The sequence below is a fragment of the Pogona vitticeps genome, chromosome 1 (assembly GCF_051106095.1).
Source record: "Pogona vitticeps strain Pit_001003342236 chromosome 1, PviZW2.1, whole genome shotgun sequence".
NCBI lineage: Eukaryota > Metazoa > Chordata > Lepidosauria > Squamata > Agamidae > Pogona > Pogona vitticeps.
In genome coordinates this window covers 67,760,537-67,782,028 of record NC_135783.1, presented here as the reverse complement: position 1 = coordinate 67,782,028, position 21,492 = coordinate 67,760,537, and the positions used below count along the sequence as shown (strand labels likewise).

Sequence of the window (21,492 nt, the reverse complement as noted above, 5' to 3'; positions counted from 1 at the left end):
GGAAACAATATATCTCATAGATCTTTGCCTCAGGAATTCTACGGCCATAGGGCCTCCCCATCACTGATACAGCTACTGCAACATCTACCAGGTAAAACTATCGATTTGGCTTTAATTTGGTTAAAATGTGCTGTTCCTGGTGGTTGAACAAAATTTTTATCCCAACTCTGATGGAGGCTTGCCATGCTTGTGTGTGATGTTTTCCCTAGTCAAATAAGAAATTCTTTCCAATTTCAAAAAGAAGACAAAGGGGAAGACATGGGGGATGCAGGGTGCTTGGCAAGCTTTTGTTTAAATCGTTGGGTAATAAATTCCAAACTGCGGGCTGAGGAGGAGTTTGAGAACCACCCCCACCTCCTACAAGCCTTTTCCAGATTGCATCTGTGTCCATCTCAAGAAGCTAACAACAGCCATGAGACTTGGGGACTTTAATAAACATGTATAATTTCCTGAACTATCCACAGGAACTTGATGCACAGCTTGAAGATGAATTTTCTTTGAAAGCTAGCTGTCTACTGCTTGCTTTATTATTCCTTTAGTGGTCTAATAAAGGTATCACCTCCTCCTGCATTTCTATCTGCTGCTTCATAAGTTTGGATGATAAAAGCACAACTGCAGCAGAAAAGGCTAACAATGAAACTAAGCAAAGCCTGAATTTCAGAGAGGATTCAAGAATTACTTTTTGTTGTTTATTCATTAAGTCGTGTCCAACTCTTCGTGACCCCATGGACCAGAGCATGCCAGGCCTGCCTCAGCTTCAGGATCTTTCCTTCCAGTGAGCACTCAGGGTTGATTTCTTTTAGAATTGATAAGTTTGTTCTCCTTGCAGTCCAGGGAATTTTCAAGAGTCTCCTCCAGCACCACAATTCAAAAGCATCAATTCTTTAACAGTCAGCCTTCTTTATGGTCCAGCTCTCACTTCCATACATTGCTACTGGAAAAACCATAGCTTTGACTATGCAGACCTTTGTCAGCAAGGTGATGTCTCTGCTTTTTAAGATGTTGTCTAGGTTTGTCATCGCTTTCCTCTGAACAAGCAGGTGTCTTTTAATTTCGTGGCTGCTGTCACCATCTGCAGTGACCAGGAAGCCCAAGAAAGTAAAATCTGTCACTGCCTCCATATCTTCCCCTTCTATTTGCCAGATCTATTTCTAAGATCATGGCCACTAGTGATGGGACCAGTGGCCATGATCTTAGTTTTTTGATGTTGAGCTCCAGACCATTTTTGGCGCTCTCCTCTTTCACCCTCATTAAGTGGTTTTTTAATTCCTCCTCATTTTTTCCCATCAGAGTGGTATCATCTGCATATCTGAGGTTGTTGATATTTCTTCTGGCAATCTTAATTTCGGCTTGGGATTCATCCAGTCCAGACTTTCGCACAATGTACAGGGAGACAATATATAGCCTTGTCATGCTCCTTTCCCAATTTTGAACCAATCAGTTGTTCCATATCCAGTTCTAACTGTTGCTTCTTGTCCCACATATAGATTTCTCAGGAGATAGAAAAGGTGGTCAGGCACTCCCATTTCTTTAAGAACTTGCCATAGTATGCTGTGGTACACACAGTCAAAGGCTTTTGCATAGTCAATGAAGCAGAAGTAGATGTTTTTCTGGAACTCCGGCTTTTTCCATAATCCAGCCCATGTTAGCAATTTGGTCCCGAGTTCCTCTCCCTTCGAAATCCAGCTAAGAATTACTTATCACATTACATATATTTCATATACCAAGTCATGCTATTGGTATGTACACTCATAATAAGGCATTGATCTTTCACATTATCTGCTATGTGAGACTCCTTAACTCAGACCTGGGCAAAGTGCGGCCTGTTCGGCCCGCAGACAGTTTTGAACATCAAAACCATTTATAGCTTTTTGTCTAAAGTTGATCAGTTGCTTATCTTTAACATACCAGAAAAAAAAAACTCTTTAGTATTTGTGAAGATTAAAGGGTTTAAAATAAAAACAATCATAACATCACTGTTTCATTTTATTTTTAAGTAAAATTGGTTCGGCCCCCGAACACAGTTCAGATTTTTCATGTGCCTCCCCATAGAAATTAATTGCCCACCCCTGCCTTAACTGGGAATGCCAAGGGTTTCATTTGAGAACTCATTGAACTTTGGTCTTCTCCTGCGCTTCTGAGTGTCATATCTCAGGGCTGAAATGGCATATTTGGACTAGCTTTTGCCTTATTCCTAACCACATGTCATAGCAGAATTTTCATAACACTGTTGGGGAAAGGAAAACACAATGAAATCGCATGCAGAATTATAACTTTTTTCCTTGACCTAACACCCTATTTGGAAATACCTTTAACACTATTTAATACATCCCCTCTCCCTCTCTTTCCCCCACAAAGGTCAGAGTTGATATATTAACTCAGGCCAAAGGTACTGGATTAGGAAAGCCTTGATGAAGAACTGGCAAAGGAGGCTGAATCCAAAGACCTTTTATCATGAATAGCAGGGTCTTTCTTCTTCTTAGCCAGAGGCATTCTGAAAAGGGCATTGGGTTCAGTCAGTCAAAGCACAGGCAGAAATCAGATATTGGAGGCAGACACTCACATTTCTCTTATGTTTTTATATCCCTTTTTGTCAATGGTCGCACTGAATTTTTCTGTGTATGTGCTTCAGAAGCCTTTATACTGAGTAGTCCCCAAGCTTTCTGCTTTTTTTGTATGTTTGAAAGTGCTCTGAATAAGCTCACAGGTCTATGGTATCATCGCCAGGGCAGCTGTTATGTAATATTTTAGCCAATTTTCCTTATCTTTCTATATTTTAGAAATGGAATCTTGTTAATTTTGAAAAACAAGTGAGGATAGCAAGGAATCTCCTGAGGTTTTTGGTACACTGATAAAAGAATATTTTCGGGGGTGGGAAATTATGTTTTGATGTTTCCAAAACAATGTGAAGGATCAGAGGGGTTGCTGACATCTTTCTTAATAATCAGTGAGTTCTATATTTGGTCCATTTGTATGTGCTTTGGACTTGAGCAGGGACTTGAACAGCTGTCAAACCTACAGTTCAATGCATTTCAATGGGGGGGGGAATTCACCAAAAATTAACGAAGAGTCAGAACAAAGCCAAATTAAGTTTGCAAAGGTTTTACAAGGTACACTAACTATTCCAAGCATTTAAAACAGTTTTTGAACATTTTAAGACACTTTAAAAATAGCGAAAACGGAGCATCGCTAAGCAAAACAGGGGACCTAAACTGTCATCGCTAAGCGAGGCAAGGTCCCGAACATCGCTATGCGAAATTTCCCCATAGGGAACATAGCTAAACAGAGCACAAAATCGCTCCAAAAACCTCATCGCTAAGCGAATACATAGTTAAACGAGGCAATCGCTAAGCGACACACCACTGTATTCTTTTGATACTTAATTCAAACATCCCCTGCCCTCAAATTTACTCCATAAAGATCATTTGACATTTAAAATAAGATTGATGAATGCTATATTAAAAGAACAAGAAATGAATCAAAGGCTGCAGGTTATCAATGCTCCACTATCACTGTGACCGTGAACTTTTCAAATATGGAAGCTATAGCAGAGTAAACTGCTGATGTCACAGGGCCCCTTGCTTCTGTACTGGGAGAACCTTTTCCTCACTTCTATTCTAAGGAGAGATTAGCAATTATGAAGGGCCTCCCTTTCAGATGCTATAGACAACGTTCTCCTAATGGGGCCTGCATGTTCCTTTCAGTCCAAGATTTCAATGTTTTTTTCTGCCCATATACTTTCAAGGCAGCCAGAAACCACTGCATCGTTGCATCAAAACTTTATAGCTCTATCAAATACAAGACAGAAAAAGAGTAAGAGTGAGGGATCGCCATACACAATAGGGGAAGACAGGACATTATCAGAAGTATGAAAAGATTGAAAGGTGTGTGTGTGTGTTTTGAACCCAATCCACTGCATTAATCTAAAGATTGTTAAAGATGTGCATGGCCAAAATATTCACAGCTACAAATAAACCCTGGCATCAGAGAAGCTATTTATAATGTACCTCCATCACCTTATACTAGACATCATTCCTAATTTTCAGGTCTTGCATGTATGTACCAGTCCTCAAAGTAGAATCCAACTGTTCACATTTATTATCAAAGGTTTCCTGTCGAGAATCCACCCATCCCTCTAAGCTTAATTTCCACAGGCAATCAGAACTGAATTTTTATGCCAATTTACAACACCAAAAGTGCTCCATAAAGGAGAAAAGTTAAAACTGACGAGGAGATTGAGCCTTCCAGGATAGGCCTCACCTAGGACTTTATATCAAATTTGTTTACCTCTACCAACAATGCCTACCAAATGCTTAAAGAAAAGACATTCAAGATTCATAAATAATTACAGAAATACTCTAAAGCGGGGAAAAAAGGACAATAGTGAATTGCCCTGGAAGACAACAGAAACTTTAATATTCCTTGCGCAAGGTCATGTAAATATTGTCAAGAAAAAAAATGACAGGCACTCTCTGACATTTTCTCTAACAAAAAATTTCAGATTGTTTTAGGTGTCTTGAGATTGAAACATTCTACATTTATTTAAAGCTTAGGGTATGAAAATTTTTAAAGAGCTGTTTCCAGAAGGTAGTTTATAAAACTTTAAGTCAGGGGTGTCCAACCTTTCACCTTCCCTGGGCCACATTAGAAGATGAAAATTTGGTTTGGGCCGCACATACATTTGGTTTGGGCCGCATGGGGGGCAGCCCTAGCCGTCCTCCGCAGCCCCACTCCAAACGCGCTTACCAGCAGCTGCGATCTCAGACAGCAGAGGCTGCCAGCTTCAACTCCAGCAGCTTTATGGGGTTGGGAGGGGGTCCACCTATTGACGGGGATGGCACCATGAAGTCACGCAGCCCCCCTCTCCCCTTTCATCCCCTCCCATTCCTTCCTTCCTTCCCTCTCTCTCCCCCTCTACTGTTGTGATATGCCCCGGCCACATTCCGGCCGCAAGTGCCGGCAGTGTAACTTGAAACTTTGGAATTTCTTTAAAAATAAAGAATTGCACAGGGCCGCATTACGAGCTGACCTGGGCCGCATGCGGCCCGCGGGCCACGGGTTGGACAAGCCTGCTTTAAGTCAAATAAGCTTTGGATGTTGTGCTTTGTCTAGCACTAACGTTCCACTCTTGTTTTCACATTCCCAAACAGACAGCAAGAAAAGGTTTTACCAATCAATATGTAGGGTGAGACTGGTTGTATTCAGTCAAGCCTGGTTGAAAAAGAGCTAGGTGATTTGAGCAGGGTATAGCTGGAAAGTTACTTTTTGAACTGCAGTTCCCAGAATCCAAAGCCACTGGCCAGGTTCTCTGGGAATTCTAGGAATTGTAGTCCAAAAAGTAACTTTTTTCAGGGTTTAGAATAGGCCCTCTTTGTTCAGAGCATCTGACTACTTTTCTGATACCAAAGTTTCTTCAGCCTATTCAGCTGTGCAGCTCAGCTCCTCTGTGTATTTTTATCTTTTGAAAAATTAAAATGGGATAAAGATTGATTTACAATAGCAGATAATATGCATTATTGTTTTAAAAGACAAATATGCCAGTAAAGTTCTAAAACGAAAAAGAATACTTCACAATAGTCATTTCAAAGTGTATTAGCATTGTGCAAAGCGATGCATATTTAATGAAATAATTTTTGGTTGTTGTTCCAGCAACAAAGGGTGTTATTCCACTCTTTACTGGAGTGGAAATAAATTTAACTTCTTCCAACATTTCATTAAACAATGAAGTGATGTATTTAATGTATTTCTTGCTTTCTAACTTTTCTTCTTTGGTTTCCTGAAATTTGACCTGGAATCATTTCTCTCTCTCCCTCTCTCTGCATGATTCCAGGTATTTTTGAAGTTGAACACTTCTTCCTTTCTTCCTTTCTTCCTTTCTTCCTTTCTTCCTGTCTGTCTGTCTGTCTGTCTGTCTGTCTGTCTGTCTGTCTGTCTGTCTGTCTGTCTGTCTGTCTGGTCTGTCTGGTCTGTCTATGTCCTGTCAGAGTATTTACTTGACACACCAGTTCACCATATCCCTTGCCTTAAAAGTGTGAACAAGATCAACATTATTTGTGAAAACAATTGGACAGAGCTATGTTCCTCTTTGTTAGTAATCTATTTTACTTCCCTCTTCCTTCTTCCTGTACTGATATTTATGAGACTATCAATGGCTACTATTCATGATGGCTATGTATTACTCCAGTATGAGGGATCATATCCTTCTTAGTGCTACTGTTTGAGGAAAAAGAAGATGAACACGTATTTCTTTGCTATGCGCTGCTAAACCCGAGCGTACCTCTTTGTATTGACACATGCTGTTAGTATATATTACTTTAACACATATTACAAAATATAGATATAATCCCTTACTGTGATACTGTAAACTAGACTGGGACCATCTTAATCTCACACGTCTAAAAGTCAAAATACCCTAGATAAAATAACATTTTTGTAAAGGAGATGCACAATGCAAGGATTCTGGAGACAACAGTGACTTGGAAATAAAGCCATATTTCCCCTCCCTTGGAGACAGGTGGAATGAAGCATGGCAGACGCAAGACACTCCCAATGGCCGTAGTTAAAATTCTAAAGAGTCCATCCACGGAGTGGAGGGTGTGGTTTAAGCCATCAGGACGATGGCTTAAACCAGTGGTGTCCAACTTTGGCCCTCCAGATGTTCTTAGACTACAGCTCCCAGAAGCCTTCACCACCACCTCTGCTGGCCAGGATTTCTGGGAGTTGAAGTCCAAGAACATCTGGAGGGCCAAGGTTGGACACCACTGGCTTAAACGAACAAGGCCAGAAGAAGTATGAAAACATCCCCTCATTTGAAAATTAGGCTCGTTTGCAGCACCATCACCTGAGAGACCCAACATCAGTGTTGCTTCCTGCTTCTTCCATCTACTCTGGCACCTTGTTAACAGTCTGTAAATATAATGTATGCAAAGCTGTAGGAAACTGTCCTAACCTGACTTTTACACGTTTGAATGAAGTTACCGTATTTTTCGCACCATAAGATGCACTTTCCCCCCACAAAACAGGGGGGTGGAAAGTCTGTGCGTCTTATGGAGCGAAGAAAACAGATTATATTTTCCTGTTTTCTTCTCCTAAAAAATTGGTGCGTCTTATGGAAAGGTGCGTCTTATGGAGCGAAAAATACGGTATGTTTGCTCCTTTCTACAACAGACTGATTCTTGTTCTCTCTCTTTCTCTTTCTTAAGAATGGATAATCTCCTTACTACCTCTCTGGGGACTGAGCACCCTCAGATAGGTCCATTCAGAGAACATTTGGAATATGGTTTTTTATATCATTTTCTGGAGCATATGAGTGGGAGGGTGCTATTCTATACATCCTGCTTGTTAGCTTCTAACTGGTATGCTGTTGGTCACTGTAATTAGCTTTAGGTCCAATCCAGTAGAGCAGTGGTGTCGAACTGTGGCCCTCCAGATGTTCTTGGACTTCACTCCCAGAAGCCTTCACCACCACCTCTGCTGGCCAGGATTTCTGGGAGTTGAAGGCCAAGAACATCTGGAGGGCCACAGTTCGACACCACTGCAGTAGAGTGTTTTTGGTATTTATAGCACAGTCCCATATACAGTATGTCTATACAGAAATAAGTATCAAAGAATTCAGTGGCTCTTTCACCTAATTTTGTACAAAAAAGCAGCCTGAGTTATGAGACTGTGCTGTTAGTTTGTAATGTGTGCCTGTCTTCAAGAGGTTTTTATTGCATTTTTCATTCTCTGTTATAAACTGTTATAAACTTGGAATTTATTGGAATAGGGGCCAGAAATTGCAATAATAAATTAAAATGCATTAAATAAATATACTGTTCAATTCTAGAAATGAAGCCATTTACAGTTTTACTTTCCAACTGAGGCATCAGAGTTGATCATTAAGGGCATTATTATATATTTCTGTCACAATTGGAAATTGACAGGTCACCACCACCCTCCTCCCTTGGGATTTTAGGGCCAAAATCTGAGACCAGTGGATGGATGCTTGTGATGTTACAGAGATGGGCCGGTGAGAAAACGAATGAATGCTTCATCCCTCCTCTTGTGATGTCACTGATATGGGTGGGCAAAGGATAGGAAGGAAAAGATTTCTTATGTTTTTGTTTTGTTTTGTGTTTTTCAGGATTTGCCATACTGCTGCAAGTTTCCGTCCATCAAAAGGCTCATGAGTTGTGATGCCGGCATATTTAACCCCCTGCTTTGCTCCCATTGGCATGATGGTATGCCAGAAAGCCAGCACTGAGAGGAAGGGGACAAAGGAGAGAGCTGATGGGTTTATATACTACCCATTTTTATTCCTATCCCCCTTGCTTCACTCTAGGCTTATGATGGGCCAATTCTGCTGATCGCATCACTGGTTTTGATCGATACCTAGCAGGATTAGAAGTGGTTTTGCTATCTTTCTTCCCAAAGGAGACTGCCCCACCTCCACAAAGCTACTTGAAGACTCAGGCTCAGAGCCTGGCATGCTGGCCACACACCCAGGACACAGGTAGATCCATTATATCCATTTTCAGTATGGTAAGTCCAAGATTTCTGCTGCCTCTGACAATGCTGTCATAGCACAGAGATTGCATCAGTGCTCTTGCTGGCCACCAATCAGGTTATCCAGTGACTGGATGCTAGTCAATGTCATGAGAAATGCTTTGAGTAACAACTAATAAAAGCTGTGGCTGTTTTTAACTAACTGAAACCTATTTACAGTTTCTGCTCTCTGACTCCATGCTGCTGGCCCAATGGACAATTCCTAATCTATCATTTACACTACAAAACCAGGTAGAACTCTAATACATGGGGATAAACTGGTATAGAGAATATTTTTTAAACATCAAACACTAAATCCCTATACATTTTGATTATACTGCTTTCTTTTAAATATTGCTGCATGTATTTTCAGAAAATCTGTTAATGGAACAAATCAACTTCATGCAAAGAATCAACCTGTAAATATAGTCAAGTGCTTAAATTTTAGCAGGGATTTCTCAGCAGCAGATAAGCTCATTGCTTTGCTGAGACTTGTGGTATCAGGTTCTGGTATAATTGGTTGAGATATCTTCTCCGTCACACCTACTGAGATCCTCTTATGGAACAAAATCCCTCATCCTTGATGCTACAGCTGCTACAGAATGAATCAGCAGTCTTTAGATATCACTGCTAACTTTTCACATTGTTCAATTCTTTCTTTCTGAAAGACAAGCACCATTAAATTTTTGTGACAAACTGCCTGGTATAACAATTCAGGGATGAGAAGGCAATAGCAAACCAACATGAGCCTCTGGATAACTCCCTTCTAAAAGCAAAGAGCACGTCTATGGAACATTTGTGTATAGTGCCATCCTGACACTGCAGGCCAAGACCAATTTCAAGAAGACAACAGCACATGCAGCTGGAAGTTCCTAGACAGCCATCAGAGCTGTCTACAAAACCTCAATAATAATAGATAAAAGCAACAACTGACCCAAGAGCACAAGATGTTTTTTTTCAAACTCAAGAAAACAAACCCTGGTAACAACATATATCAAAAAGAAGAGCACGGGGCTTTCACATTTGCCAGCAACTTTGACAAATGGATTGAGGAGTTTCCCAGTACCCAGCAAGGATAGAGAGAACTTGCAAACGCCCTTGACTGGAAAGAGGGATTCCTTGACTGTTTAAAAACATCTGACTATGAAGCAGGAACTTTTCCTTTCCTTACAAAATTTGCAAATTAGCTTACTTTGTGTTGTGATTTCTCTTCAGGACTTAAGCATGGGACTGCTTTGCTGATCTCCCAAACATGAAAGACTAAATACCTTCAGCTGTAGCCAATTTCATCCATTCTGTCTTCAGCCACACCAGAGGCTGATTTGCTATTTTATCTTAATGATACTGATATTTCTCAGCTTCAGCCATAGCTACTTGCAGCCTTAAAACTCCTGCCTGGGGAATATCTTAGCACCAATCAGCACCCATGATTTAGTTCACAAATGTGGATGGCAATATGAGTACTGCACGCAAATGTCAGACTCTCTGGGGTGCCTGTGTCTCTGTTTGTATGGGTTTTGAACTGCTGACCCACTTCAATTTGATATTGCTTGAAAGGGTCTGGAATTTCTAACTCCCATTTGAATTAAACAGAGGGGAGTCCATCTGTCACTAGTACTGTATCACATACTCTGGGAAGCAATAAAAGCGGCACTCTTCACAACACAGCTTACTGCAATTTCTGTGTAATTTTTTTTTTTAAAAAAAATCCCAATCGCCCTTCTACTTAGTAACAGTGATGTCTCAAAAACCAATCTGCTTTAGGCATGTCACATCTGTGAGAGTAAAAAGCAAAACAAAAAATAAAGCAAAAACAATCCAAAGCAACAACTGCCTTTTCTCTTAACCGCCTCTGTTTGCTCCCCTTAGAATAGATGACGTAGACCAGCCTCATTTTTAAGCACCCCCCTGGTCCCTACAAGCTACAAAGCACTGTATCCAGCTGAGTGAGCAAATTGCTGGAGGAGAGACAAAGGACTCTCCTCCTTTTCCTGCAGCCCATCATGTTTCTATGTGGGATGCAGAAAGAGGTGCTTCGCCTCAGTGAAGACTACCACAGAAACAGCTTCTTCATTCTGCCTGTTCTGCTGGGCACAAAGCACAGAGTTTACTCTTTTCTGCAGCTAGCACTGAAACCAGGCGGTTTGCTCAAGGAAGAATGGCACACTCATATTTTCTGTCTCCAGTCCACTGTGTTTCCATACTGGATGTTGAGAAGGCAAAGGCCCCCTTCCTGCCTATCATGCACAGAAGCTGGTAGGAAGAGAAAGGCGCTACCCTAGTCAGCTCCCTGCTCTTCTAGCAGTTCGTTTCTCTGTTGCTGTTTTTAGAAACTCACTTCCTGTTATCAGAGGTTGCCCAGTCAACTTTTGTTTCAGAGATTATTTTGCCCAGACTAATGCCTTCTGCAGGAGCTGGAGGCTCTGCACTACAATATGATCCAATCAGGCGTCTACCTGCACTTCCTTCTCTCCCTGACTTGCCTTATATAGCTAGGTACTAGTAGAATCAGGCATTTTGCTAGAGGTCATTAATGTCACACCCAGCTTCTTTGCACCTCTAAGTCAGTGTGTGTTCGTCTGTGACAGAAAAGTGGTAGAGGCAATGGTTGGAATTGTGCCTAACTAGTGTGGGGCCCTGGTTCTGCAATTGGAAGATCAGGCACTATCTACAGTGGGGTCTCTACTTAAGAACTTAATCCGTATTGGAAGGTGGTTCTCAAGTTGAAAAGTTCTTATGTTGAATCTGCATTTCCCATAGGAATGGACTGAAAACCAATTAATCCGTTCTGGCTGTTTTTTTGTTATGTAGAGGTGCGTTCGTACATTGAAGCATTAGTTCCCATAGGAACTAATGCAAAGCTGGTTAATACGTACTCTACCACTAGGGGGAGTTCTTTTTTTTTTAACCTAAGATGACCTAAGGTTAAAAAAAGAGCAGGAAAGGTTTTTTTCCTGTTCTTATCTTGGATTTCTGTTCTCAAGTAGAAGCAAAATTTAGCAAATGGAGCTGTTCTTAAGTTGGATTGTTCTTAAGTAGGGACGTTCTTAAGTAGAGACCCCACTGTATCTCAAGAGCCACTCATTTCTAAATTTAGTGATGGTGTTGAAGTTGGTGGGGTATATGTTTCTTCTTCAATCTTCCCTACTCCAGGGAGACCACAGATTCAAGCTGTGAACAGGGCTTTGCTCTGACACTGCTAGACAGAAAGAGATCACACAAACAAACAAACAAAGAAAAATGCTCAGGGAGCAAACAGGGATACTCATTGCCTCTTCCATGTGTCTGAGTTTCTGGCCCCATTTATTGATTATATTAGTTTACATATTCCAGGAGCTAGTTAAGGAAGAACAGCATGCTTTGTATGACAATAAATTCTTGATTTCTCATGTATGAAAGTCTGCTGTTTGATTTCCAGTCCTGAACAAGTTGTCCCTCACCCTTGCAATCAAGGATAATAACATAATGAGTTGTGTCCATCCACAGGATGAGCTGCTGTTTCATGCACTATAGTTTGGCTTTGATCATATTCAAATTAATATGCTGCACCACAGTCCTTTAATCTCATAGATCGTTATCCAGCAGCACATCAGGTTCACACAACCTCACCTTTAAAAATAGTTTTTGGTGGAGAAATGTAATTTGGAAAATATGGATCAACAAACATGAACAGAAGACTCCTTTTAGCTAATGCACCATGATTTCAGGACTCCCAGAGCATTCATTCACGCTCCATACCTTAAAGGCTCCAGAAAGAGCTGTTACAGTCAGCTGTACCATTGATCAGGAGATTAATTGCAGATTGGCACAACAGGCTACCCAAGCTCCAATAGCAGCTGTTACAGACCACTGACATGATAGACTCTGGATAACAAGCCATCCGGAGTCTATTTTCTCTCCCTACTATAAAATTTCAAGCCGTCACAGAGCACTTCAAGGATGTGTTGAAGCATTCTGACACAGGAAACATTTCCATGTACAGCCATACATCCTGGCAGATTCCTTGGTCAGAGTGTTAAGTGATTTTGGTGACACTGTTAGCAGTTACGAGTGCTATTTTTACTTATTTGCCATAAAGAAAGTTAAACTTTTATCCAGCAAATTGCATAAAAGTAGGCACTTAACTGGAAACCTTCTCTCTGACTTCAACAAAGTTACAAAGAATTTTTTAAAAAAACACAACAGCCCTAGCACTTTTGCCCGAACACAGAAATTGGAAGAGTGCTAAGCAGGCATCGCAGTGGGAGACAATGGAAAGGAAGAGCACTCCAGTCCTTTACCTTACTCTAAATTCTCATCCACGGAAAGCAAAACAGACAGGTGTGGGTTTGTTTTTTTTTTGCTCCCTTTTGTCCCACCCATTATTATAGTTGTTAATATCCCCCATGTAGTCTGAGGGATGGAGGGAATGAATGGAACAGCAGTGGACCTCTCCCATATTTTTATCACACATACCATGTTACATTATAGAAATGCCTAATGGTACTGAAACCTCTAGACAGCATTCCAGTTCATGAAAAAGAACAGGGAATGTGTGTGTGGAATATCACGCCAGACTCGCATACTGCATTATCAGATCTTTGCGTGGAAACATCATCTCATATGTTACATCATCTATGTGAGGGAGAGGAGGATATACACAACTCTTTGATCACATCAGTGCTGTAGCTTTCAATTCATTATGTAGACCTTTGGGGCACTGACGGCTTTCTTCTGGGCTGACTGTAAAGTGCTAGGGATGTTTTAAAGTGCTAAGTGACTAGAGCTCTTGGATTTTGGATGAGCAAGTTCTGGGAGTCTAGAGACCATTTTCCTGGTCCCAAGATCTTTCCTGTCAGGGGCCACACCAACACCTCAAATGGAAATTGAAGTGACTGGTTTAAAGGTGGGGGGAAGCATATGTGGTTTGAAAAATAATACGGAGTTTTTGCTAGTAAAATGTGTGGGAACCACACATTGTTTTAGAAGGGAATTATGCCCCCTGAAAGTGAAATTCAGAGTCAAAGAAATGTAAACATGAGGGGGGGGGGTTCCCCCCTGGCAACTACAAAATGCCTTTGTGGCCACATGTGCTTCCTGGGTCACATGATTTACATCGTAAGACTCCGGGACAACTTTGTTCTCTCTGTAACATCAGCCCTTTTCAGATGGGCTTTTAAAGGAGTATCTAAAATTATATATATTCTGCAGGAGACTCCAGGTTTACTGAAGCACTTCCCTTGTACCTCGTTAAGTGACAGGATCAAGAGCATGTTTAGATAATATTGCCATTTGTGTGAACCTTGAACTCCAGAATATAACATTTTCTGACTTATCTGAACCCAATGCCTAATATTTTCCCACTGAGACTGAATAAACCTCATTGCTTGATATATTCTCTAGTGCATCACAGTAGGCTTGATGAGTCCCTGGTGGCTGAATTACTTCGGAATGATTCTCAGCAAGGTCACAGCTCTGTCTCTTTGCTCACCTTCTCAAAAGCCTGATTCTATAAGAGACTCTTGATGATCCTTTCATGAGATCACATCTTGGCTAAGGAAAAGAGACTGTTTAATTGCCTGGCTCTTAAAAATGAGATACAGAATATTCACTCATTGCACAATCAGGAGGACTCTGCTCTTATGTGTCAAAGCCTTTTAACAATAATTTTCCATTATGCTTTTAAATATTAGAGCAGTTATATCACCCCAACCCCAAGAAATGTATGCAGCAACACTGAACCAGAATCTGTCCATCAGGTTGCTTCCATTTATAGCTGTTACAAAGATTTGTTTTGGAAGATATATTTAATCATACAGTGGGGTCTTGACTTGAGAACTTAATCCGTATTGGAAGGCGGTTCTCAAGTCAAAAAGTTCTCAGGTCAAATCTGCCTTTCCCATAGGAATGCATTGAAAACCATTTGATCCGTATCTGCTCTTTTCCGTCCATAGAAACTAATGGGAAGCTGCTATTCTGCCTTTGACCACTAGAGGGGATATTTTGTTTCTTTTTTTCTTAGGTCAAGAAAGGTTCAGGGAAGGCAGGGAAAATACAGTCCAGGCAGTACCAGGCAGTCTGAAGACCGTCTCCCAATCCACTCTCTAAACGCTGGGAGGAGTGAGGAAGCAGACAGGCACCCTTTTCACTGGCCAACAGTTAACTGAAAGTTCAAATTTTGCACTTTCCCTGCCTCCCACGTGGTTTTCTTCAGTTCTTAACTCAAATCTAAGTATGTAAGTCAAGTCAATATTTTCCTATGAGAGTGGTTCTTAAGTCAAAATGTTCTTAACTCAAGCTGTTCTTAAGTCAAGACCCCACTGTAATACAAATTATAAACCATCTAATTTCCAAAGGGAGAAAACAGAGTTTGATTATATGTTAAGTTCACACAGATATCATCATCCAGCTCAGCAAAACCTATTTTTAGGTAGCAAATAAAGGACTATAACCCAAGTTATAGCCCAATCTTTTTCTTATTTACTTAGAAGCAAAGACAATTGATATGAGTGAGACTTTTATATGTAGCACCGCATTTGAAATTCTAACACAAAAGAAACAAACAAGCACTCTAACACACATGATCCTAATTACAGCAACATGAAGGAAATGTTTCTTTTTCATCTGAGATTCCAGTTTTGTGAATTCTTAAGATGAGAAATAGAGAACCTTGATCCTCTGGATGTTTTGGACTACAAGCCCTGTAAAAACTTAGTTTTGGCTATAGTGGCCTGGACTTTCTGGGAGCTGAAGGTGAAAACATGTGAATGTTCAAAGGTTCCTCATCATTACTCAAGCCAATACAAAGTAACATGAAGCTACACACTTCATCAGTGCATATGTTTTAATTATTAATACAACTACAGAAGTATGCAAAATAGTAACGTGCATTCAGATGCAGAAATATTCAGAACTCACTGAATAATGACATATATGGATAGTTCCAAATATATCCAAATTCAAATATGATATTTCTGATTATGTCTAATAATAATTCCTAATATTCTGAGTCTCATTTACTCCTATAGATGGGGAAGCAAAAGGCTAGGTTTCAGCTTCCTAGAGGAAGAAGCAAAAGTGAAACCTGTTTCTCAGGCAGTCTGAAGTGATTTCTTGGAAACTGAACTTTAAAACACTCTGGTTTCAAGGATATTGAAGACAAAGAACCCAGTGTCTCCTAACTAGGGTTTCCATCGGTTTCCCAAAGAAGAGGGGCTAGGGTAAAACCTGTAAATGATGTAAGGGAGGATTCGGAGGCAGCATTTAGGCGTACTGGCCAAAATTGTCTTGCCCAACATAAACCATCACAGGGGGAATGATGTAACCTGCAGCAGCACAACACAGAATCTAACTGAGTACCTTTTACCTAATGGCTGCTAATTAGATTCGCCACTACCGTGTGCAAAGTCACACAACTTGTGTGTCAGGAGGGATCTTAGTCAACACTCCAGTTAGAAGCCATGGATTAAAGTCCCTGTCTGAATTTTGAGACACACTAATGACAGGTGGTGTCATTTCCCCATTTTTCTCCCAGCATAAGAGGATTTGGGCCAGTATGGGAACATATAGATACAGTGGGGTCTTGACTTGAGAACTTAATCCGTATTGGAAGGTGCTTCTCAAGTCAAAAAGTTCGCAGGTCAAATCTGCCTTTCCCATAGGAATGCATTGAAAACCATTTGATCCGTATCTGCTCTTTTCCGTCCATAGAAACTAATGGGAAGCTGCTATTCTGCCTTCGACCACTAGAGGGGGATATTTTGTTTCTTTTTTTCTTAGGTCAGGAAAGGTTCAGGGAAGGCAGGGAAAATACAGTCCAGGCAGTACCAGGCAGTCTGAAGACTGTCTCCCAATCCACTCTCTAAACGCTGGGAGGAGTGAGGAAGCAGACAGGCTCCCTTTTCACTGGCCAACAGTTAACTGAAAGTTCAAATTTTGCACTTTCCCTGCCTCCCACGTGGTTTTTTCAGTTCGTAGCTCAAATCTAAGTACATAAGTCAATATTTTCCTATGAGAGCGGTTCGTAAGTCAAAATGTTCGTAACTCGGGCCGTTCGTAAGTCAAGACCCCACTGTTTGTGAAAATTTACATTTATTGCATCAACAGAACCCACATCAGTGTCATCTTAAAATTTTGGTGCTGTGTCATTTTCTTTTCTCAACTTGATTATATTCATGCATTCCAATTCAGTTGAAAAAAAGACAAATAAGTAATTCTGTTTAATTTTTTCAGAAGATATGCTGCTTTTTAACAGCTGCTACATTTTGACAATCTCTTACCGCTGCTTCTCCACTGCAGTTTTGGGACTGACAGATACCAGTTATTCTGTTTGGAATTAGAACATCTTCCCAGCAAGAAGGACCCTTTAAAAACAGAAAAAAAGAAAAATACATTTTAAGATATAGTCTGAAAGAAAATATATCCCACTTTTTTCCCTTTAGGCCTTTGCTAGAGAGGAAGAAAACAATGTAGCATAAAAGAAGAAAAATAAAGAAGAAAAGGAAACATACATATAAATCTAGTGAATGCCGAAGTAGCAATGAAATGCCAGTGAAAAGCATACACTGTGTGTGTGCATATATATATTTGCAATAAGAAGTTAATTGTGAAAGTAAATGCATTTTTGTTAAAGTAATTCCCACTGTCAAGCCAAATACACTGAGGCAGCAGTGCTATTTAACCACTAATGTTTTTGTTTAGAATCCATCAGTCAAGTAATAAATATATTTCATCAGTAATAGTTTAGTTTCTATAACCCTCTATATCAGGGGTGAGCAATTAATTTCTATAGGGAGGCACATGAAAAATCTGAACTGTGTTCGGGGGCCGAACCAACTTTACTGAAAAATAAAATGAAACAGTGATGTCATGATTGTTTTTATTTTAAACGTGTTAATCTTCACAAATACTAAAGAGGTTTTTTGCAGTATGTTAAGGATAAGCAACTGATCAACTTTAGACAAAAAGCTATAAATGGTTTTGATGTTCAACTTGTTCAGTGAGAGAAATTCAGCCTGTCTTGGGCTTGGACAATTGGTTGAACACCAGACTGGAGCGACGACCAGCGGGCTGGACAGGAGCGGCTCGAGGGCCATATGTGGCTCTCGGGTCGCACTTTGCCCAGGTCCTGCTCTATATGTAAGGGCTCTTTCAGATGGGCATTTATCCCCTAGTTTGGTGTGCTGTGAAAGCAGATTGGTTCACTCTTCATTCTGGCAACCATGCAACACAATTGCTAGAGCAGACCAAGTTGCCCCCAGAACACTTGATGAGTGTCAGCAGTTTCTACTCTTCTGGTGCATTGTAATTTAGTCCACTCCCAGCACGTGTGATGGCTGGGACTAAAATTTAGCCTTACAGCTTTCAAAGCTGCCCAGGTTTCTTCCACTGTCAATTTCCAATATTGTTAAATGGCTTAATAAGCAATCCACTTCAGGAAATCAGCAAATTCAACTCTTCCTCTGTTTCTTTTCTTTTCTTTTCTTTTTGTGTGTGTGTGGGGGGGTAGGATTGCTTTGGTTTGAATTGGTTCTAGTGTGTGTGATTGCTGGAACCTATCCAAAGCAAACCTTCCACTTTGAATATGTGAGCCACTTCAAGATACAGGCAAATTTATTACTTCTCCTTCCACAGTTGAATCCATGGTGCTGGCTTCAGATGCAGGCACGTTTCTCGAGAGAAGTCAAAGAAAAGTTATTTTAAAAAAAACCTGATGCAGCACATCAGTGGTAGTCCATTATACAGGAAAAGAAAACCACTTCCCTGCCTCTCCGCCAAAGAGTAGAGGAAGTGATCAATTTGCCAATATCCTGAAGTGGCTTGCTTATTCAGCTACTTCACAAGGAGTAATTTCCATCTGAACAGTTGGCCTGATGAGATTGCTGTAATCAAGCCTGATTGTACCAGTTAGGATTGCACTCTTAAGTCAGAAATGTATGAATGCATTTCCTTTTTAAAAAGTTTAAAAGAAAAAAAAAGTCAAGCACAAAGGCCCCCAATCTATCCTGGGACCAAAATGCACAGAAAGCATTTAACCCTCCTCCTCCAATAAGACTAATATTTCTTGCCAGGCTGCAGTTAGGAAACCTTAAGTTATAAGGTTTATAAAATTACAACCTGCTCTATTTTAAGGCAAGGTTTGTATGATTCGAAATTTGTTCTACCGTATGAAGTTACATGCCTTACCTAATGACAACCTGCTGATATATAATAATCTAAATGTAAAAAGAGGCATTGACTTTGGATTTACTTTAGATTCCCATTTTGAACAACTATCAGCCTTACAGATTCTAAATTAGCACAGAAATGAAAATGACGTCATTCTATCTGCCGCAATGATACTAAAAGACGTGTCAAAACAAAATAAAGAAAAAAGCCATGATAAAAGCATTTCGAGTATGATTATTTTGTTCTTCTCTAAGCTTTAGAGAACTCGATCAACCTGTAATCAGTCAGTCAACAGAACTATTGAAATCCACTGCAAGTTTCATGACTTGCAATTATTAGCTCACATTAATCAAAGAAAAGAAAAATCGTGATTGCTTGACTTAAAAAGTGGCCTCTGCTCGAGTGCCATTTAGGCAGCTACTGGGATATAATGGCAATATCATTGTGGTGGTGGTGGTAGTGGTGTTTTTAAAAGGAAGTTGTGCAACTAAAAATTGCCTTTCAAGAAGAAGAAATAAATAAAGAAAAGAAAAGAAAAAGAACAAAGAAAACCAGAAAATTCTTCTTGGTTTTGAGCTGAAACATTCCTTCTGTTTGTAGATAGGATTAAACCACAGCAAGGTTCCAATGGATGTTGTGGCTGCTTTGTCAATAGGCATTTTGCCCACCCCCAGTTTACTCTGAATTTAAATTCAAACTGATTTTAAATTCCACCGGAAGCAGAAAATCAAATGTTACAAGCTGCATAGTAAAGGTGAATAATACTCAAATCAAGTCCACTCATTCTGGCAGTGAGTCAGAAAATTAAGTAAGTGTCTTTCCTCCTTTCTTCCGTTAAAATACAATAAAAATAAATTAAATGGCCAAAATCCTCTTGTGTGTTACTGTTACACCACCACAACATCACCACACAATAGATAATGTGTATGGTAATTTCTTAACCTGAGACAAGTCACATCCAAAAGTTAATGCTGTTAACATTATACTGGTGTAAATACACACAAGCAGTTTGGCCAGTAACTTATAAATTGCTGCCTTTTCACAAAAAAACAGCTGCTACCTTATATTCTAGCCACAACATTCTACAGCATCACTACCTGTAAAAGGGGATGTAAAGACAGGAAAGAGGAAGGCATTTGATGTGAGACTAAGAGTATGACGACACTAAAACACTAATCGGAAGAACTTGGCTTTGCTTCAATTTGCATTTAAAATTGTAGCCAGTGCTCACACAGGGATTGCAGAATGTTTCGGGAGTTGAATATTTGCACTGGACAAAAGTGGGCACTCTATGTAACACTGGTGGGAATGCCTGCCATGTTTCCACTTTTACAAAGCAGTACAAAACAGGGATAGAAAGAAAATATAGATGGGGTTCAGAGAAATGAAAGGGAATCAAAACAGATGTTCATATCCTTGCTCCCAAGCCAGTAGTTCAACAGCTTGTAGTCTGCTTGTATGTGAGGATCTGTGGACAGGCATGGTAATACTACCCTATCACTGAAAGAAGAGTCAAGTGGGGTGCTCTATAAAACCATACCCAGGGAAATGTAGCAGCACATATTTTTCAACAAACTTACTGCCAGCTGCAGTACAGTGATGCAGTACATAAGAGTAAATTTATCCTAGGAAATACAGTGGTGCCTCGACTTAACGAACGTCCCGACTTACAACCATTTCAAGTTATGACCAGCTCCAGCTGCAAAACTTTGCTTCCACTTGCAACTGGAGCTTCAAGTTACAACCAGAAAAAAGGCAGGGAAAAAGGCGGGGAATTCAAGTTGCTAACTGTTGGTGACGAAGAGGCTGCTTCTTTGTAGTTCTTTCACCACAGCAGTTAGAGAGTGTGCATTCGGAGGAGGCTTTGGACTGCCTGGTAAGGTGCTGCTTTTTGCTTTTTAAAAACTGGCTGTTCTGGGCGGGTTTTGCAGCGTGGTTTTGGGCTGGGGAGTTATGTTTCTGTGCTGTAATGGGTCTTGCAGTCTTTGTTTTGGGTTTTTTTCACATTTCTGATGGGTCTTGCAGGGTTTGTTTGTTTTTTGGTTGTGTGTTTTGATTGGTTTTTTTTTGCATTTCTGATGGGTCTTGCTGTCTCCGCTTTTGGGTTGTTGTTTTTTGCATTTCTGATGAGTCTTGTAGTCTCTGTTTTTTTGGTTGGTTTTTGTTTGAATTTCCGATGGGTCTTGCAGTCTCTGCTTTTTGGCTGTTGTTTTTTGCATTTCTGATGGGTCTTGCAGTCTCCGTTTGTTTTTTGGTTAGTTTTTGTTTACATTTCCAACGGGACTTGCAGTCTCTGTTTTTTTATTTGTTTTTTTTGTTTTTGTTTGTTTGTTGTTGTTGTTGTTTTGCATTTCCGATGGGTCCTGCAGTCTTGGTTTGCTTTTTGGTTGTTGGGGGTTTTTTTGCATTTCCGATGGGTCTTGCAGTCTCTGTTTGCTTCTGGGGTTTTTTTCCCTTCAGATGGAACGGATTAATTGTGTTTCCGATGGGTCTTGCAGTGTTTTGTTGTTGTTGTTTTGGTGTTTTTTCTCCCTGGCTGGAACAGATTAATCACATTTCAATGCATTCCTATGGGAAATGGTGCTTCGACCTACAACCATTTCGAGTTACGACCATCTTCTGGAACGGATTAAGTTCGTAAGTCGAGGCACCACTGTACAACATAAATCACAGGACATTCAGTTTACCAATGTCTTGGCTAGAGGGGCGGGGTAAAAATTGAATGAATGAATGAATGAATGAATGAATGAATGAATGAATGGATGGATGGATGGATGGATGGATGGATGGATGGATGGATGGATGGATGGATGGATGGATGGA

At 40.3% G+C, this 21,492-nt stretch overlaps 1 protein-coding gene across 4 annotated transcripts in view; it reads right to left on the bottom strand.

Moving 5' to 3' along the window:
• Positions 1-21,492, bottom strand: part of PRKN (parkin RBR E3 ubiquitin protein ligase) — a 982,733-nt gene that overhangs the window by 511,711 nt on the left and 449,530 nt on the right. For all 4 annotated transcript variants that reach the window (XM_072994451.2, XM_078383207.1, XM_078383208.1 and 1 more), the window contains one exon: positions 16,782-16,865. In XM_072994451.2, the coding sequence (XP_072850552.2) occupies positions 16,782-16,865 (84 nt within the window). The remainder of the gene's footprint in view (positions 1-16,781; positions 16,866-21,492) is intronic.